Source organism: Lineus longissimus, chromosome 11, assembly GCF_910592395.1.
Source record: "Lineus longissimus chromosome 11, tnLinLong1.2, whole genome shotgun sequence".
In the NCBI taxonomy this organism is placed as follows: Eukaryota; Metazoa; Nemertea; class Pilidiophora; order Heteronemertea; family Lineidae; genus Lineus; species Lineus longissimus.
In genome coordinates this window covers 11824916-11845676 of record NC_088318.1, presented here as the reverse complement: position 1 = coordinate 11845676, position 20761 = coordinate 11824916, and the positions used below count along the sequence as shown (strand labels likewise).

Sequence of the window (20761 nt, the reverse complement as noted above, 5' to 3'; positions counted from 1 at the left end):
AGACATCTCACTTTTAAGAAGAGGGATGCTGCCGGTTGGTTAGTTCTTCGACTAATGTCAGTGGTCCTTACATGGTTGAACCATCTGACCCCAAGAATGTGGCAAAGACATCAGGTCTTCGTTCTTACAATCTTATAGTTGGAAGTAGTAATCCATGGATGTGACTCGATACAACAGTAGTATAGCTATCTTACAGTTGCAAGTGGTTTTGGTTAGTCCATGGATGTGACTAGATACAATAGTACCAGCTGACTGGCAGCTGACTGCAGTTTGAAGAAGTTTCGGCTAGACAATGGTTGTGACTTGATACAATAGTACCAGCTGTGTCATATTCGATGGTTGTAACTTAATACAACAGTCTAGCTTTCTTCAGTTGAAACAGGTTTTTTTGCTTGTCCATGGTTGTGACTTGATACAGCTGTATCAGGTCTCTTACAGCTGGAAGTAGTTTTGGCTTGTCCATGGTTGTGACTCAGTATAGTATGGTAGTTTTGGACCTTCCATTGTTGGGACTTCATACAACAGTGCCAGCTGTTAGGAGTAGTTTTTGGCTTGTTCATGGTACCAGCTATCTTGCCTTGGGACTAGTTTTGGCTACTCCATGGTTGTGTGTGACCTGTGACAGTAGCACCAGCTATCTCAGTCAGTCGTGGTTTTGGCTACTCCATGGTTGTGATTTGTTACAATGATAGCAGCTATCTAACAGTTGGGAGTAGTTTTTGGTGTGTCGATTCAATGGACACGCCAACAACTACTCCCAACTGTCGTTGTGATCTGATACAATAGTACCAACTATCTCACAGTTCGAAGTTGTTTTGACTAGTCCATGGTTGTAACTGAATACAATAGTACTAGCCAGCCCGCTGCTGTGACTTCATAAGTTACAGTGGTTCTGGCGTCTTGATATTTGGGAAGTTCTGTCTTTTATTGTTCGTGGTTGTGACTTGAGAATACTTGTCCCCAGCACATCCATGGTGACCACTTACTGTTTTAGTGAGAAGGTTGAGGATAGCTCAGTCTTGAGACAGTGCTACCATTATTTGCAATGTTTTGTCTTCATCTGTCCATGGTTGGAATATTTGTCCCCAACACGTGGTTGGTGCATTCTTGTGGTCTTAGTGACCAGGTTGAGTCCAGTCCTGTTGTGACTTTAGACAATGGTCCCAAGTGCCTATATGCTAGGAGGTTAGTCCAAGGTTGTCCTTGGCTGTGGAATAGGTTGAGGATGTGTCATGGATGTAACTACTTGAAAATGATCTGAAGAGGGGGATTAAACTGATGGTTTTGAGAATTTCTGAAACATCAGTTCCACCTTGAAATATTCATAGGTATTTGTCACTATGACTTTGTCTGAGATGCAGAGTGTCTGAGATGCACTGTAACAAAACAAAGGGAGAAAAAAGCAGATTTTTTCTCAGAAAGTATGGTAGTCAATAAAATATTTATTTCCAAATGTTACAGATAACAACAATCCCATGAACTACACTATAATTACTACAATTTCGATAGGCAACAACCAGGTAAGTACAACAAATGAAATTAAAAGCCTTTCATCACAAAAACACAACCAAATGAGTATAACAGGTTCTGAAAGAGCAGTACAATGGAATATCCCACTGAAATATTTTCTTCAAGGACGAAACTCTCTGTAAGCCAAAGTTTTGACTAAAAATTGCTCGCATGATTAGATTAAATGACTAAAATTGACTAAATGCAAGGAGTGTACACCTTCACCCACCAAGAGTCAGTATTTCCCTACTCTGGGTCCCACAGCCAAACACTCCAGACACAGTGGACCGGCCTCATCCTGTCACCCGGCCTCAGCATGTCGAGGAAGGGCGATCAGGATGCTCAGGAGTCTACTGACAACAGGGAACTGGCACCGTTAAATATCTACCCTTTATAATTCACCGAGATTGGGTCCTAAAATTTGTTCAATAATTGAGTACAACAATTTAAGCAGAAAATCATGCAGAAAATCCATGCATGACAACATCAATGATTAGAAAAACAGTATCACACTTAATTCAAACATCAATAGTAAGTTAGATACACATCATCAAAGGGCTTATATAGGCATGAGGCAGATTGAGTTACACAAAGTTGTCTATAGGGGACAATGCTTTCCGGTAATTTCAATGAGTGTATTCTGGCTCTAAGTACTTTAAATCACTAACCCGCCGTATTCACACCTGTCAGAATTTATTGTCAGAATCTCAAAGGATATTTATTTCACAACCCTTTGTTACCTGTTGATTGGACATTACATTCATTTCAAAACCCTATGGTACAGACATTAAATTACTTGTCTCATCATTACAAAGTAGATTTACAACCTCCAAGGATGAAATTTTTTAAAAATCCTAGGAAATCTTGCAGCAATGGCTCCAACAAGACTTTATCATCAGCATCATCAGCTCGCAGTCAGCATGAACTTGCAGCAACTGAAATGACAGAGAAAATACAAGAATAAGATAAAAAAATTCATGCTACTGAAATAAGCAAGGATTCAGGGCTCATACGAAATTATCATAGGATTAGGAATACAGAAACAAGTTCTCTCTTGTGAGTGCTCAAGTTCTTACAAAAGCTCACCATCTCTCTTCAGCATCCGACCACATGAACATATATCTCATACTTTAGATTCAATCTCGACTTCCCATGTTTTACCGATTTCGGCAGCCTATGTTCGAAAAGTATTAGGTGGTTTAATTGGACTGGGCCTCTCCGCAGACATTCTCACCAATACAAATTGAGCATTGTCTCCTAGGTTTTCTATCTTCGACAATCATGAGGACAGACCTGTCAACAGGTCAATCTTATTGGTCCTCGCCATTAAATACCCACCTAACTTAGCAGTGTTGCTATTCACTTGATGTAGTGATATCTCAGGAGTCCTTGGCCTGGAAGTCCTGGTGACCATCCTGGTATTGTGTACCAGAACTGGTACGTCACAAACCAAGTCAATATCGCAAAGCACGCTCCGAGTAGTTTTTGAGGCATAGAATGATAATACATGATAGTTCCGAGTAGCATGATGTCCCACAATGCAGTAAGAATAGTAAGGGAAACGACTGACCACTTCACGTAAATCGATAAGTCGTCATATGATATCTGCGCCGATGATAATTGCATCTCCGTCAGGCGTGGCCGATCCGTCTCCTCCTCTATCGCCACTGGAATTTTGTCCCAATTTTGAAAAGATTTCGCTTCCTCAGAGATTATTAGCAAGCAGTGAATGAGTAGAAAAGCATGTCCAGATGTATCGAAACCAAACCATTTATGACCGCCATGAGAACATGACTTCTTGTCGGAGAACTTTGTGGATGTGCACATTCCTGTAGCGTTTTCGACATGTTGAAAACCTGTCGTCCAGAAAAACCAGAAGGCTGTCCCCACCAAAAGGCGAGACAGGTGTTTGATGACTAGCTTTATCTCCCCACAACAGTATATCCGGCTTGTCAGAAACACGAATGTCCCAACGAGCAGGAAAGTCCAGCCCCACGAGAATTTGGCGAAATACACGTTTAGAAAACTGTCTTTTCTCGAGAAACCTGAACCGGGTGCAGCGAAGACATCGAAAATCATGGAGCCTGCACTAGTCCCTATCAGGTAAATACCGATCCTATACTTCGTATCAAGGAACAGGGACTTTCTACAGATATATAGCACAATCATTATCACGAATTGCTTAATATTTGTTGGCCCTGGGATGGATTTTTTGGGCTCTTGATTGCTGAAATTTTCAGCCCGTCTTTTCCTGGGCGCAGCCATCTTGGTTTCTGAATCTGCGAGAAGTCACCTGGCGGTAAAAATGAATTTCCGTGGTACCAGAGATGTATAAAACACAGGACAGTGCAGAAAACGAAACTTCTTGATGCAAGATGAGCCTTTGAATACGTATCAAACGACTTTGGGACAGCCACGGGGTGGTATTCGTGGCGTCAATGCCGCAATCGGATGACGAAATCCTGAAGTACACGTGGACCAAAAACCCGGAAGTAAACAAAAGTGCCACGCCCACCCGAAATACACAAAAGTGCCACGCCCACTCAGATTGTGCCTTTGTCTTTGGATGGCAATGTTTCTCTAGAAATACAATTTTACACTTTCATAAGGGCTGAAGAATCAGACTGGAGAGGGTTATTGGCATCTCATCGGTCCACTGCTACAACTGTTCTGCACTGCGGGCATAATAATCATGGGTTATCCAGATTTCAGACAAACTTGTGCATTGTACGACAGAGATGTGTCATAAATATTGCCATCATTTTGGCCGCAATGACATAATTTATAAGCTATCTTTAGCTCAAATACATCTCTTTCAGCAACTTGCCAGTTCACTGTTGTTGAATAGTTCTTTGATGAAATAACTTTTAAGAAAACATAAAATTATTTGCATGATAAATATATATTCATTATATTAAAAATCATAATTCTCAAGGCTTGATACATTAGAATATACAAACATCAAATATGGATGGATTGGTGAAAGGTCTTCTCAAATTTTATAGAGTGTCTGATTGCTGTACCTTTACATGTTAGTGCCACAGCCTTCCCCACCCAGTGACCTCAACACCATGGCCTGAAGTGCACCTTGCACTTGCAGAGCAGGTTATTTCGGGAAAGTTACATGTTTTTGCCACAAGATGGCAGACGATGCAATTTGCAAGTGAGAAAATCAATTCCACATGGGGCAAGAGAGTTTGCTATTTCGCAGAACTATGATGGGAAATAGAAGTATGCCAGATACAATTGTAGTTGATGCGAGTACAATATCACAGAAGGACGTCTGGTTTTATTTCATACATTGATATTTAACAAATTGCTTAAATCCAATCTCCAAAATCGCAACCTGTCGCTACAGTTAATGTGGTAAACTCGGGTCTGGCGCGACATTTGTAAACTTAAGTCGCCTTGAAATCTTAATGAGTGTTCGGGGAAACACGGCAGGAGTATTCAAACAAGCTACAAATACATGTATGTGAAATTCACATTGAATTTACAATTTCTACTTAGTTCCACTGCTCAGGGATACCAGAGGGTACAGTTATTGGGACAGTTAACTGCAACATTTCCAGAAGCAGTTTATTTTTACAGATTTCGCTCATAATCTTGATTTACGAAAATATAGATTGTGAAACTGTTTCCACAAACCACAACAATAAAAAGATGCAACATTTTTGTGGTTTACTGTACACATATATTTTGGTGTGATCCTTTGGTGAAGCACATATCAATCCCTCACGGATACTAATTTCCAATTCAATGTTTTTTTCAATTTTTATAATTTTTGATGATAAAAGTTGTTTGCAAAATAAAACGCCCTTAAAAAATTAGGTCTTGCAGAACAAGATGATAATATAAGCTTTCACGATGACATCTAAATGCAGTACATAGGTTAAGCAAATAATATGGAATATAGTTAACACACATGTAAAAATTACTTGAATGATTAAAACATTATCATATGTACAGAAAGCTTATAGATCGCTAGAATGCCGATTGGCCACAGTAAATGAACTGGATAATTATGGCAGGATTATTCTGGATGGATGAACGGAAGTTGATAACAAACCTTCTGGCTGGAATCAGTGCAGATAGTGGACGAACATGGTAAAGACATAATGTAATCCCTTATTTTTGCGAGCCTAATTGCTGCATGAGAGGATTAAAACATGAACATTAAAGAGCATGAAAACAATTCAAAAATAATCATGCTGTCATCGAACGGTTCGGTAACTGAAATTCCATTTATTCTCGTAGTGAAATTTGTGTATATACTAGTCATATACACAAGTTTGGGGCCGCAATAATAAAGGGGTTAACAGAATTCTTTTAATAATGAAATGATACATACTGGATGGAATTACAATATTTGATATGTCGGATGGATCTACATAACAATGGAATGTCCCTCAGGCTTCGCCGATGCTTAAACTAACAGGATACCCAATCTACCAAGGACACTAATTTGAGTCCAAAGATTGTCACAACCAATCAGTATCACCTCTGGATTCAGGACAGCATTTTCGGGTCAAGAGTGTCCATTGCAGGAGGCCACTGTGGACTGGTGGCTCAGATGCTCGGCCAGCGGTCAAAAGGACCCTGGTTCAAACCCCATGCATTGGGCAGGTCTCTTTGTTCAACTTGCCTTACGCAGGTGTATGAATGACTACTGGTTAGAAATGCTCAAGCTGTAGCAGTGACTGAGCAGCTCATCCAAGTTCTACTGAAAGGTCTCAAGATAGATCAAGGTTCAAGTCTGAAGTCCGTTGACAACCTATACGTAGCTGATCCCATCGAACTATGAAGCCCAACTTTAGGGAGGATCAGTACTTTAAAACACAACAGATGATAATCCTTGGATAAAACACATCAGTGCAATCTACTGGGTAGAGGGCAAGTCAGCTATTTACTTCAAATAGTAAAATTTTTACTTCCCAACTGATACTGATAGTTTATTATACAGAGGGCTTGAATTTAACTAAGGCCACTAAGGCCAGAACTGTGTTATCATCAGCCTTGGTTGTTGGTGGTCCAACAATCAATCTTCCCTCACATTTTCAATCACCAAAGGTGAAAATGATTCTAAATAAATTAAGTGCCCTGATAATTCTGATATTCGGGGCCTGTATACCACTACCAGTTTACTTTGTCAAAACTACTTTCCTAGGTAAACAATCTGGATGGATTCAAGAATAATCTTGATAAATGAATGGAATGATGATTGATATAACTAAATTTGTAACATAACTCTTGGATGGAATGTAATTTTTTGTCTTTGAAATACTGGAATGTTTCATGTTTAATCCCTGGCGATATGTCATACAATAAATCTCACACACCCTGCTCCTACGCTCAAATATGCCACGAAGAATATCCCAGGCTTTTTACCAGACCTAAAACAAAATAACTCTTGGATGGAATGTAATTTTTTGTCTTTGAAATATTGGAATGTTTCATGTTTAATCCCTGGCGATATGTCATACAATAAATTTCACACACCCTGCTCCTACGCTCAAATATGCCACAAAAAATATCCCAGGCTTTTTTACCAGACCTAAAACAAAATATCTTTTGACATTGGTCAAATTTCAGACAATGCCCATCAAACATGTCAAGGCCTTGTACATACGTAGCTCTACCGCAAACTGTCAACATCTAAAAACAGGCAATACACAGGCAACATGAAAACATCAATACAAAATATACACATACGGCTCAAACCTCAATAGAGAAAGGTATTTACACATTTTTCCACTGAATATATACAGATAAACACAGTCAATAAGATCAATCTAAAACTTATTTAAATTTCACAAGTCCCAATAAAAATCCCCTATCTGAAAAAACCATTTCAAAAATGAACTCTTATTCAATATTTGAGAATATCTCAACAGGAGTGACTTCCACAAGTAATACAAACAAGTGTAGTTCAGCATGTTCAGCTCAAATCTTTTGAAACTAAGGACATAAATTTCATACTAATCCCTCATAACCTCAAACATTCTACAGTCATGATTTTATCACATATGATCAACAGCAGACTGCCTGTCCTAAGTAAGCATTGAAGAAATATTTCTCTTCGATGATTTACAAGACAATTTTTGCATATTTCAATACCAGTAACTGAACACGTCATTTTTGTGCATTTTGACCAAATACTATCAAAATGTTTTGTAATACAACCAATAATCCGTACACAATAATTGGCCAAGCAAACATTTGATAAAAGTGTACAGGCTGTCACAGAATGTCATATTTTTTAATAGTGCATGGTTGACGCTTATATTGAGGTTGTCCCTGAAATTTCAATATTTACATGAGTTGGTGACTTTGGAGCTGCACCAGCATTAGGAGTCCGTGATAATTCTGACTGTGAATCTGCAAACCTGTACGATTTTGATCGCAGCTCATCAGCAGGATCTGCTGCATCATCATACGACTGTAAAGGAACACGATACGACTGCGTCTGCCTGTCGGGCAACTGGTCATACCTTCGTGGTTTATATTGCCCAGGATCGTCCTTCAGTTGTAGATCTCTTGGCGGTTTAGGATCTCGTGGGTCTCTGCCATTTGGCTTGTACTGGCCTAGAGTCTTTTTGTGGGCACCGCCTATCTCCTTTGGGCGAGATTTTGGCCGCACATCTTGACCTCGTCGGTAATCAGGTTTTAACACAACCTCTGGGTTATCTGGTTCAAATCGGTACGAGCGACTTGGCCTCTGTGCTGGCTTGGGATCATAATCGTTATCAGTTGGTGGATGTCGATAAGACTGTGTTTCTCTTCCAGGCAACTGGTCTCCACGGCGTCTTGGCTGGGACTTCTCTCCACGTTCACGCACTGGTAGATGGTTGCCACTAGCACCATCGCCAGGTGATCTCGGTCCGTCATTGACTCGATGTGGTGGAGGATATCTCTGTGGCTGATCTCCGCTGAACGATCTCCCTTCTGGGGTACGATCTTCAGTATACGAGGGTTGACGCTTCTTCGGATTGCCACCAGGACGATAGTCTGCCAACGTCATCGGTTTCTCATTGCGTTTCCGATACTGGTGCTGTCGGTCATCTGGAGGGGCCCCAGTAGGGACTGGAGGTGGCCTTTCATAAGGTGGATCAGACCTCCTGGGGTTAGTAAGTGACTCTGCCTCTGGTAGGTCAGAGGTGGCATCATAGTCATTTGGAAATCTGTAAGAGTGAGCGCCTCGGGCAGGAGGTACTGTCTTATCAAAGGGTGATTGCACCCTGTATGATTGAGTCTCCCTTGGTGGGCCAGGTCTGGACGCGCCATGAACCACCACAGAATCCCTATCAGGACCCAACAATTGCTGGAATGAAGAAAAAAATGGGCTTGTAACCTCTTTGTAATATACAGATATCATGATATGTATTCATCGACTATGCCGAAATATATTCACCCGAAACACTGACAAAATCAGCTGCAGCATAACAATAAGCGAAGCGAAATAGAAAAACTGAGAGCTGAACAATCAACTCACTTCTAGCTTAATGCAAAGAAGTTTCGACAGTTCTTGGAGAGTTTAATGGACCTTGGTTTGAACTACAGAATTATTTCAATGCAGATCACAAGTAAGATGGTACAATCATAGAACTGGTACAACTGAATATTAGCCAATACAGTGTAGAAAACGGCCGGAAGTACACATCAATGCACACAGAGGCCTTAACTTTTTTGCCATGTACTGATGGCAGCCCAGGCTGGAGGGAATTTCCCTTTAGCTAAGTCAGTAGGTTGATGACATTATAAGCAAGAGGTCCCAGCTTCAACCCTGGCAGGACCTACGTGTTTCTCCTCTGTTACAGACACCATAAGCATGAGCACCTGAGGAACTTAACCCGATTTTGTTGTCTTCACTCCTACAGAAGCTGTAATTATACTTGGGCATATAATTGTACCATCTTTCCCTACGTGTGTTAATATCAAGTTGAGAGTTCTCACCTGTGAGTTGGCCCGACTCAACGCCTTTTCCTCTCTGGCTATCATACTGATGGGTACTTCATCCATCTCCATTCCAAGGTTGTCAAAACCTTGAACGGTTTGCCCACCATCTGGAAACAAACACAAATAACATATTTTAACTCTTTGAGTGATAACGTGGTTTTTGTTTTCGCTGATTCTTGCAAAGAAACAAATAGTTTTCACTGTTTTTCAAAGAATTCCGAAAAAAACAGATATAACAGATGAACAGATAAAACCATCAAACTTGTTTTATTCTGTCAGGAATAGCTTCTACACTGGGCCAAAAATATGAAATGAAACTATTTTTGCCATATCTGCAAATTTCTATACATCTTATTTCCATGAATTAGTGGATTTTCTAATAACCAATAAGTGGTTTACCTCTAGATTTACTCTCATTTTTGGGCGTTTTTATCTTACAAAGTTCGCAAACTAAAATGCCAAGTTGAACTTCCTGAATTATAAAGTATTGTCAAGCCTAAATAAATACCAGTACCGGTATATATTTATTCTTAGTACCATCGTATGAATAAGCAAGTCGAAAAAAACCAGATTTATTATGTACGGGGCATTTCTTGTTGTTGTGAGGTCGGAGAAATAATCGAGGTAAGTTTTTAAAAATAAAGTAGGCAAAAAGAAGTCACATACTACTTTCGATTAACCCTTGCCGATTTGTCATCAATTCTTCATCTTTCCTCTCATCCAATTTCTTCTTGCAAAGGTAGACTGCCACAATGAGGATTGGGACAACGATGAATACTATCACTATGGGTGCCACAATAGCAGCCACACTACTATCTTCTCTGACAGGTCGTCCAAGGGCTGTCAACACAAAATAGAAATGATAAGAACAAAACAACGACTGCAACGACAATGAAGACAATCACTCTTGGTGGTACAATAGCACCAACATTACTATCTTCTTTGACAGGTCGTCCAGGGGGTATAAACACAAAATAGAAATGATTAAAAAAAACCAACAACAACAAGCGGTGAAGACAATGGTCGGCAGAAGGCAGAATATTTTTTCAAATTTTTGTGTTCGGTCATGCATACGCATTGATGAGTAAACAAGGTTACCAAGCCGTAAGTAATCAAGGCATACCAAATTATTCATGCGCCTGCATAACCGTTTGAAAGATCTGGAAATGTTGTACAAACTTCTACCGACAATAGTGCTGATTCAAAGTTCTCAAAAGGATTACTGCATAAGGGTTTTGCTACGATAGGCAGTCTAGGGTATTCACAGTCCAGACGCGATGGACAAAATTACAAGTTTAAGACGGAATATAAAATGGTTGTCTGTTTTGAAAACTTACGCTGACAGTCCTCTTCGTCACTTCCATCTTTGCAGTCTTTTTCACCATTACACTGCTCAATCGTCGTGTAACACAAACTTTTATCCTTACAAGCATGCTTGCCATAAGCATTACAGACGACCGGAGAAACTAGAATGGGGAAAGAGAGAGTGTTAAAGAAAAAAGGTTCAATCAATTAATTTGATATTCGCATATCTTTTTCTGAAAGTGTTCCGACAATTTTCATATTTCATTTCAACTTTTAGTCTTAGATAGTAAGATGGTCAATTTCAGCATGCACACAGCCTCTCATAGGAAATGCCTTCCCCGCCGCTCGAGTGCAATTCAGATCTTGCAATATTCCATATCATGTTGAATTTGATGGTGGGAACAAAGTGGACAGGTGACTGGGCACCCAGCAGCTCAGTCAAATGCCTCTCTCGACACTGCATCTGGTCCCAAATTGGTAATTTCCATTGAATTTAACCTCTGTAACAGTGTAATCAAGACACCTCTAAAATGGACAGCACTTGTTAGTTTGAAGGGTGTCCTTCGTATCAGCTATACTGTACCTACCTGTGGGGTCTACTTTGTCTACTTGACACTTCGACACACCCCATTCCTGAAACAGCTGGTTACTGAGGCAGAAATTATACTCTGGGCAGAAGAAGGCTCCCGGGATGTGAGAACATGTTGAAACTGCAAGAAAATAGAAGTAAGCTAAGATGGCAGTCATCTCAGTCGACACATTGGGAAATTCAAGACATCTGACCGAAGGACATGTTCTCTTGCAACACACACACACACACACACTAGAATATTAAAGGGAACTGAAACCGCCAAGCCAGTTCGTATGACCTCGTTTTCATTTCCCGCGTATCGGGTGATCAGAACGAGGCATGAATGAAACATGGCGCCTAGCTGTCAATCATTGAGTGACGTCACTACTATGGAATTTACTACGAAATCTCATGAATGAAAGATCGCATGACTCACGTGATTCTCACATGATTCTCAATAATAACAAATTGAACTGGGCATGCTCGGGCACTGGGGGCGGAGCTACAAATCTGAACTCGAATAGGAAGTTGGAAGTTTTACTTTCTCGGGTGGTGAAAGTCGAAAAGTTGAAAAAACGCTCGGCGGTTCCAGTTCCCTTTAAAGGGAAACACCCTAAATTATGATTTATAAAATCAGAAAACTTCCTCATACAATCAAAGTGCTTTACATGTGTCATCTGATGTAAAACGTAATGAAGTGGTGGCGAAATGCGGAATAAAAATCTTTTCGAGGCAAAGGCCAAAATCGGGGTGGGTGGGACAAGGAACAAATTTTAATTTTTACCTTCCCTTATACCTTAAGACTTCACTTGCTATGTAGTGAAGTGCGTGATGATGTAGTTAGTACACATGGGAGATCATGACACAACTCAAGGGTTGCTGATAAGGAATGAGGCAAATATATTGGGAAATTCTGCCCCCTGCTGGTCGAGATACTTACCAGGAGAGGGTTCAGCATATGTCACAAATGCCACATTCAGAGACACAAATTTCATGTAAGATCCACTTAGATGCAGGAAAATGCCAGGTTTACTGGCAACTCGCTTTGAAGCATCCAATCCGATGTCAGTTGGAGCTTCGCTCGTTAATCCGTTACGAATGGTCAGAGACAACTTGGCTGGAATTTGAACAGGAAGCAAATGAGGCGAATTCAGTTTACTAAAATAGTACTGCTTTTGATAGAATTTCGAATTTTAAGACAGGTGTTACCATGTTTATGAAATTAGTTGAGAGGGTGGTCGGTCGTATGGTATCAACAACTCTGTTCCGCTAAAATGCTGGCTGGGGTATTTTGGCTGGCATCCTTTTAAGATCTTTCATTTTGATCAAAAACATTAGGCGACCGAAGGAAAAAAGGAACCACAAACCTTCTGGATCATTTTTGTACTCGAGGAGCTGATATTGTAATTTGGTGTAAAGTTTTGGGATCTCTACCACCCAGATACAGTCGATGTAATAAGTTGTTTTTGTGTCTGCACGCGTCTCACTGTAGGTCAGGTTGCCGCCACGGCTCGCAGAAACCGACAGGTAGTCACCACAGCCTGAAAAATGTCTTGCCTATTAGTCAATGGTAGGTTTGGATTTGGCAAGACACAGTCATGTGATACTAACACACAAACAAATATCTTGCACCTCAAGTGTTTTCTTGAATGTGATTGGCCAAGGCACATCACATGATCATGTGATACTGTAAACTGCTTTATTTACTTGGCTTCGAATCTGAGCGAAATTGTCTTCTTCCGATTTCACGACCCTTAACTAAATATCACTTATAGATGGGTTTTCCAAAGATTATACCATTAGACCGGTAATTTTAAAACCGTTTATACACACGTGTCAGAAACTCAAAACTTACATATGATAATTCTTTAAATGGATTAAGAACAGAGTTATGCGTGGAAAGGTTGAGCAAGAGTCACAGGAATTTAAACTTACGCGTATCTGGTTCTTCTACCCAAAAAGGTCCATCGTAAGTGTTAAATCTCGCCAGAAATCCAACCTCCTGATCCTGCTGCCAGTTGGTAACTGAACCAGTCTCAAACGTGATCGTGAACTCCGTCGAGGGGATGAAGAGAGCTGGCCGTAGGAGTCTCACGCTGCTGGCGATATATTGCACAGAATCTGCCAGGTTACCACGGCCCCATTTGATCTGAATTAGAAACGAATATCAATGAGAAAGCACGACAGCAAAAACACCAATTCATAAACAATATGTGAAACCAACCGGCTAAATAGCATCAACATAGTTGAAAATGAACGCTGGGAATCCAAAATGAGTAGGATATTTTCCAAGGAAAAAAATACTCACAGTGACTTTGCTGCCGGCGCTGGCATTGAGATCCCAGTCATAAAAGAGAAGAGTCATGTTGGAATCGATGACTGGTGCTTGGACGGAATACATATAGATCTCACTGCGAGAGAAGTACCCATATGGGAAGTTAGGCGACTTGATCACCCCGCTGCTGCTTGAGAGATGCTCCTCTTTAGCTGTGAAAAGAAAATTGGAGTTTTGGAGGAAATAACCAATTTCAAATTCACATGATCAAAGATGAGATAATCATACTGAATATCGATGCTAAGCCTTTCAGTATGAGTTGCGTGCTCTTTATGTGACATTTTACTTGTTATATTTGCATATTATACCATGGGTGATATGAATAAAGACTAGCAAATTCTTTTACTTCAGTTTTGTACAGAAAGGCCCAGTGTAAATGCACATGGAGATTTAGATAAAAGCATTTACTTGTCTTGTCCGCTTGGGTGGGCCAAGTTTCGGTGAGACAACCAATACCTCCAATTCGGTATCAAATCCTTAATTCCAAGACGTGTAACTTAGTTTACTTTCAAATCTCCGCAAAAACCCAAATACAGGCAGTGATTGGTAAGTTAGTGATAGCTTGATATTTGTACTCACTGGTCGTGTAGACCGTGATCATAAAGGCCACCGCTTGCGCTGCTGCATTTGAATTCATCTGGCAGTATTTAAGTTGAAGGCTATTAGATGTTGTCCAATATTCGCCAACAACGTCTTCAGGTGTCCCTGGGGCCCGCACGAACACCTTTCCTTGCGTTGTGTTGTACGATCCATCAAATACGGCGATACTCTGACAACTGAAAAAAAAAGACAAAATTTCATTTGGATATACAGCGGAACATACCTTAGCGGATATCTCTCTATAAAGGACACTAGTTGTTGTCCCAAATTGGTACTTTGCTTTCAATTTGACCTCTCTAATCAGGACACCTCTCTATTAAGGACAGCACTGAGGGTGACCTTATAGAGAGGTTCTACTGTACGTGTAGGCTTATCTAGCTTTCAGAGAAAGGACCATCAAGATATTGGCATTTCAGGAAACAATAAACCAATTACAATGAGTTGAATGACCCAGGGGTTATGGCATCTGCCTTATGACCTCTCTATATTCTGAACGAGTTCTACCGAAGGCTGAATAAATGAGCTCCGTTGGCAACTCTTTCTGATGGGGCCACCAGCTAAACAGCCACCTGCTAAGGGTATGAACTGCTGTCTTGCCAGGCACCTAGCATTAGACATCATAGTTTGGAAGGAAAGAGTGTCTTACAAGACTAAAGTATTATACCAAATATACATCATGTGTTTTTGAAAATACTTATACAGCATTTCATTGTAAACGAACAGAGAACATGAAAAAATAGCCACCCATTTTCTTGAACAAATCCTGGTACTCAAAAATCAAACGAACCCCAGAAAAAAGTTTTGATTTACATACTTGAGGCAGATCTTGGTCAGTGAAAAACCACTAAATAAAAATCACTATCCTTAAAATGAAAAGATCATAAAGCAGCACTTACTTGCCAGGACATTTCAGTGGATGAGATCCAGCACTGACACCTTTGCAGACAGGCAACTTGGCCTCAACCGTAACGTAGTATCTACAGTTAACACACGCATCAAATTTCACCGTACATCCCGGAAATCCTATGTCTTTAGTCATAAGGGGATGATTTTTTGAGAAGACAGATTTGTAATCCCCGTTCGTGAACCCCGTCTGATCTATTGTTATCGCACATGTCTGGGATGTCAATTCAAATCCTTTCTTGTCATAACCTGAAATGAAGAAGAAAGATTCTGATTCATCAGAAGTAGACTAGTAACCTCAAAGGACGTCATCTCGTTCAGTGTATCCCATCAAAATGTTCACGTTAAGACTTAGATGACGTGTTGTTGTCCGTTGTTAATTTCAAAAGATGTCACACAACGTTTGACGCCATCAGCGAACAGAGCCAGTAAACGACGTCACAACGATGGTATGGATCTCATGAGACTGTATATGACCCATCACAGCAAAAGCAGGCGCATGTTGCTCTGAGCTTGGCAGGTTGAGACGGACTGTTTGATTCTTTTGTTAAATATGAGCACATCAAGATCTTCCACTATCTCCTGGTGTCATTTCGGCTCATCTTCTGTGCGACAAGCGCCTGGCTTTGCTGTGACGGATCACATATTAGCTAAGCTGACATCGTTTCAAATTATTTAGTGTTTTTCTGGTATAAATCCGATCTTCTTAAAAACTTATGAATAGATAAACAAGGGACTACTCCCCTTCCAGATTTGCTGGGCCATTTTGCTATCGCACAGGATCCTAATAAGAAACTTACACTTATCAATGTTACAAGATGCAGTCGTCCTTGCATCAATGTAACAATAGGGGGTGTAATCGTCGATTTTCTTCTCTGGGTTCCGACAATAGTTCTTGGCATCATCTACATTTGATTCTGGAAACAAGGCTCCAGATAATGTTGGCTGGATATCTTTCCATGGTATACAGGACAGGCCAGTGCTCGTGAAGTTTCTGGTTCCATGGTACTGAGTACCTTCTTTCACACACACTGAAGTGAAAGTACAATTTTAAAGATTTTATCACAAGTCATGTATCAAAGTAACAAACAATATAAGTAGAAATTGCCTGTAGGCACTACATTTTGCACAGCAATAGAATTTCATTTTACCTTCTTCAATTCCTCGGACGGTTGCTATGGCAAAGGCCAATGCAAGAAAACATAAACAAATGGCCGCCTCATGTCTGATCCTGGTCATGGTGAGATCTTGGTTATCTCATGGAATGTTTGTGAAGACGGCAGCACAGAGTTCTACAACATCTGCAAAGATAGAACCATGAATATACTAGAGGCAATACTATCATTCCAATGGCCATAATCAAAACAATGCAGAAGTTTAAGATTTCTAAAATATCCCACAATTCATGAGGTAGGCAAGAAAAACTCCTCGTTTCCATCCATGTGAATCTGGCATCAATAGCATTCCGCGAAGTTACTATTTATAGCTCACAAGGTCATTTGAATAAGATATTGATGACGTTTTAGTCACGTGACAGTCGGACATCGACACTTATGTCTACGCATTTGAGCTTATTTCAAAGTCAAATATCTTTGACCCTGCATTGTTTTTAGCATGAATGATACCATAGAGTCAGAGAGAGAAATATTCAGAACAATTATGTAGTATTTCCAACACTCAGACATGTGCCAGATTGAATCTAACTGCCCTAGTTAAGAAAGCCTGAATCCATTACGAAACCGCATGTTTGTCCGACATTGCCTGTAATTCAGCGATGGGGAAATAGAGGGCAGAAATAGAGGGCAGCAGCTGCAGTGACGTCATCTTCGCGGAATGCTATTGCGCGATGTTGAAATTGTTGTAATGTCTAGCATCCTCTGTTGAGTATCGGTAGGGTCCCAGATGCTAACGGCGGAAACTTTTTAGCACATCGTTGTTTTGTAAACAAAGATATTCATCTATATGCACCACAGTATGGTATGCAGTTTTTCGTCACTGATATTGTTCACAACCTCTGAAAGTGATTCCCGATACACTTGATCTCTATTTTTGTTGTTCGTCTCTCAGCGATGGAAGTGTCAAGACTCAGCACTCAGCTCATCTTAATCCTATTCATAAGTACTGCCTATACTCTAGAGCGTGTACTCTAGATATAGTTCATACCCCATTGATTTCAACATTCAGCTTATCTTCCCATTCATTTTGGATATTGATGGTCAGCGCTCCACAGCATTCAAGTGACTCACACTGGACCACCTGTTGCAATGGTTCATTATGAGTAGACTGAACAGCAATATAGATTGTACTTCCATTTCCTGGAATCCTCTGCAGGATATCAGAAATATGATTAACTGAAGTCATGAATAAGTGGCTGGAGACAATCAACCAATATCGTCAGCAATGCAGACTCCACACATGCCATCCGTCAATATTTCACTCTGTTGACGGACACCCAAATGACTCACGGGATTGGTAAAAATGGTATGCCTCCACAATCTTTCTGTCTGGTGAAACAAAATGGCAGGCAAATATGTTTTCATACCAAGCAATATTTATACACCACTTTTTAACCATTAAAATGGTAACAAAACACTGCTAATTAGGATGGACTGCCCAACCTTGCTATACACAAGTTACTACCATACATTGTTTTACCAGTTTCAAAAAGGAGGAATCGGAACTGGTCAGTTCGGGATGATTCATCAAGGAAGCTGTCTAGTCCATAGTAGGGTAATGCATCGCATGATGTACTTTATGAACCTCTACCCGAGGTGTGGCAAGTCGATGCGTTCATCTCCACTGGGTAGCACTGGGTCTTACTACATGCAGCTGTAATGCTTCTGGTTAGAATCTCAAAGTAGATGTTAATCACTGTAAAATATTCCTGATTCCATGTCAGGCCAAGGCATTTCACGAACAGCTGCTATCAGAATTGCATAAACAATGCACATTCATAATCATATGGAATGTCTACCATGTCGAAATGCTCTGTTTTTACTATTCAACATAAGTCCTCTGCCAATATCAAGTCTGCAATGACAGACCTCATCAGAGGGGGACGACAAAAAGAGTTCTAGCTAATCGTAAGGGCTCTAGGAACCAATTTCAAATGGAAGGCCTTGCAAGTCTTTGAACAGAACTTAAAACGAAAGGATCGAGAGCCTACAACTTACATGAACTAAGGTCTTAAATGCAATCTCTTATCAGCAATTAGTCACACACAAATTAAAAAAAAACACACAAAAATGAGTAGACATGACACTTGACAGGTTGGAGGCCTAAAATAAGATAAAATTGATGAATGTATAATTGAACTAGAATGTAAACAACTAAAACATGTAGAGTATTCAAATCATGATCATGATCGGCCTTTGTTGCGGTGCCGACTTATTGCTCAAGGCTTTGTCTATTGCAGTATTGATTTGCTCGCGATCATGATGGCTTTGTGTATTCTATCTGCCTAGCCTGCAGAATTGTCAATACGTCAGTAAATCATGGTTTATCATTGTACAAATACATTTACCACTGGTCTTATCCAGTATGGATTAGAGAATCAACAACAACGGATGAGAGAATTCACACTAATAGTATGGATTGGAGAATCCACAACAAGGGAATCCACCTCAAGTATCAACAAAAAGTATGGATCTCAGAATCCATGACAAGCATGGATCAGACAGAGTGCCCATGCTTGGTTAGAAGGCTACATCATTACATGTGCTTAGAAAAATCTGTCAAAAAGAAAAGTCCAAAAACAACTTATGAATAATCAATGCACATGTATCAAGGTTCCAAGAAAAATCATTACCTCACCTTATTCCTTTCTGGTACAATACAACACACGAATTGTGCATTAGTCTCCAGTCGTGTAGACCTACTCCTAATCCGACAATATTCAAGTTTTACAATATTTCCTAAGCTAGCCTATGTCCGCTTCAACCAGGATAAAGCAAGGACCACAGAGTTATGATTAATGTGAATATTTGTAGGCACGATTCACCAATAAATGCCTCAATAAGACTTCACTATCATGCCTACAGCAGGCCTAGATACACAACTCGGTGGGCTAACCTCATGCATGCTCTACTAACCCTACTGAAGGCCTTTTCAAAGCGGTATGCCAGAACACAATAAAATAAGTCTACAGAGGATTTTAGGTCAGGCAGGATAAAAGGACAAATACTGAAGTGGGAGTTGAATATTAGACTAGAGTTGAGATTGAGAAAAGTCGTGTTGGTGGAATGAATTGAAAAGCAAAGTAAACCTACTCAAACAGAAGATTCAACCGTGAAGACCAAAGCCCAAACACTCTCTAATCAGACAGTTTGGGGGCAATTCAATAATTTAACACGGTGAATCACCAATAATTAATCCCAGCACAAGGAAACGACAGACACAAGGTTGTCCAAGGGCACGATATGCTTCAAAATGTAACTCATCTCCACCACTGTGGAAACAGATGCCGAGCTGAACTCACTCACTCCTGCAACTTGACATTTTTATGTCAACTGTGCCACCACTCCCTCCAGGCATTTATGGTCCTGGGCCATCTTTATTTGCTGTCAACCCTCCAGTGCAATCTGCATTGCGGCAACCATCCATCCATCCATCGAATCAGGCATCCTCCCTTTCGCCGTTTACCTCCAACATTCTCCGATTTCCACTCCATCACTATCTTGGGAAGTTTTGCCGGCTCCATATCATGATATTTGACAAATGTTTCCAAATTAACGTAGTCTGCTTTTTTCCACCAACAGCGAGACTGGGTGTTACTGTTGACCTGTTCTTCTCCTGGTTACCGACGCCATCGTCATCCAACCACCTGATCGTAAGAAAATGGCCTAGACAGCGCATGATGTACAGTGCAAGCTGCCTGACATCGACATCAGTCATCATCACCATTTCATGACTCATGCCCCCCCCCCCCCGCCCACTGCCACAGGTCAACTTAAATAAGACAGTCAGGACAGAGCATTATGGTGACAGTATTACAATACATTACATCTAAAGGATGGCCCAGAATTATTTTTCCTTTGGACAATAGAATTCTATTGTGTATTGTGTATGAAAATAGTTCAGGGCCACCCTAGTTACCTTCTCTGTACAAACTGAAAAATACACTACACAATGCACTGGCACAATGCACTGGAGTTTAAATTTCAATTCATGAATTTGCATTTCCGCCATTTGCCAGTTTGTTTACGACGACTCAAGCGTTCTATATTAAACGACTTCGGTAAAATGACTATCATTCAATGAACAGAATATATTCAAGCTGATCTTACCGAATTAAGTCCCTGAATTGAGGTTAAAACGATTGTAATTTAGCTTCCAAATCTCCGATACGAACAGAACGAAAACAGCGCCACCATTTTGGTAAGGTCAATGACCTATTTTGTTACGGTACTTGTTGGTTTTGCTTGGCTAGACTTTTCGTGGTGGCAGCACTGCATGGCAAAAAGTTTTTTGGCACGAAATTCAAACTGAATAAAATCAAAATGCCACACGATTCTGGCGATTATTTTGAACAATTGGTGAATGACGTTGTTCAGCATACTTATATGCCTAAATAATCACTTAAA

The 20761-nt window shown here is 40.4% G+C and overlaps 2 protein-coding genes across 3 annotated transcripts; both read right to left on the bottom strand.

Annotated features, from left to right (window-relative positions):
• Positions 1-1418: 1418 nt before the first annotated feature.
• Positions 1419-3864, bottom strand: LOC135495804 (acyl-coenzyme A diphosphatase FITM2-like). The gene is made up of 2 exons (XM_064784741.1): positions 2848-3864; positions 1419-2444 (listed from the first exon to the last, which is right to left on the bottom strand). The coding sequence occupies exon 1, from the start codon at positions 3772-3774 to the stop codon at positions 2869-2871; it is 906 nt and encodes a 301-aa protein (XP_064640811.1). The 5' UTR covers positions 3775-3864; the 3' UTR covers positions 1419-2444; positions 2848-2868.
• Positions 3865-4392: 528 nt separating this feature from the next.
• On the bottom strand, positions 4393-20550 carry LOC135495441 (uncharacterized). 2 transcript variants are annotated; one of them, XM_064784087.1, is made up of 14 exons: positions 20465-20550; positions 16331-16480; positions 15980-16210; positions 15173-15428; positions 14256-14452; positions 13650-13828; positions 13277-13490; positions 12709-12882; positions 12282-12458; positions 11358-11480; positions 10803-10931; positions 10132-10305; positions 9463-9572; positions 4393-8830 (listed from the first exon to the last, which is right to left on the bottom strand). In XM_064784087.1, exons 2-14 carry the CDS (start codon positions 16416-16418, stop codon positions 7790-7792), a joined length of 3093 nt encoding a protein of 1030 aa, XP_064640157.1. In that variant the 5' UTR covers positions 16419-16480; positions 20465-20550; the 3' UTR covers positions 4393-7789. The 2 variants fall into 2 exon arrangements, with proteins under 2 accessions (XP_064640157.1, XP_064640158.1); XM_064784088.1 differs by lacking the exon at positions 20465-20550 and adding an exon at positions 18993-19135.
• Positions 20551-20761: the final 211 nt, after the last annotated feature.

Excerpts from the sequence above, each read along its gene's own strand:
- LOC135495804 (XM_064784741.1), bottom strand. The coding sequence starts at position 3,774 with ATGGCTGCGCCCAGGAAAAGACGGGCTGAAAATTTCAGCAATCAAGAG.
- LOC135495441 (XM_064784087.1), bottom strand. The coding sequence starts at position 16,418 with ATGACCAGGATCAGACATGAGGCGGCCATTTGTTTATGTTTTCTTGCA. Across the intron at positions 15,429-15,979 it reads ATCTTGTAACATTGATAAGT|GTTATGACAAGAAAGGATTT; the intron begins GTAAGTTTCTTA and ends TCTTCATTTCAG. Across the intron at positions 9,573-10,131 it reads GCAAGGGTTAATCGAAAGTA|ATGGTGGGCAAACCGTTCAA; the intron begins GTATGTGACTTC and ends GTTTGTTTCCAG.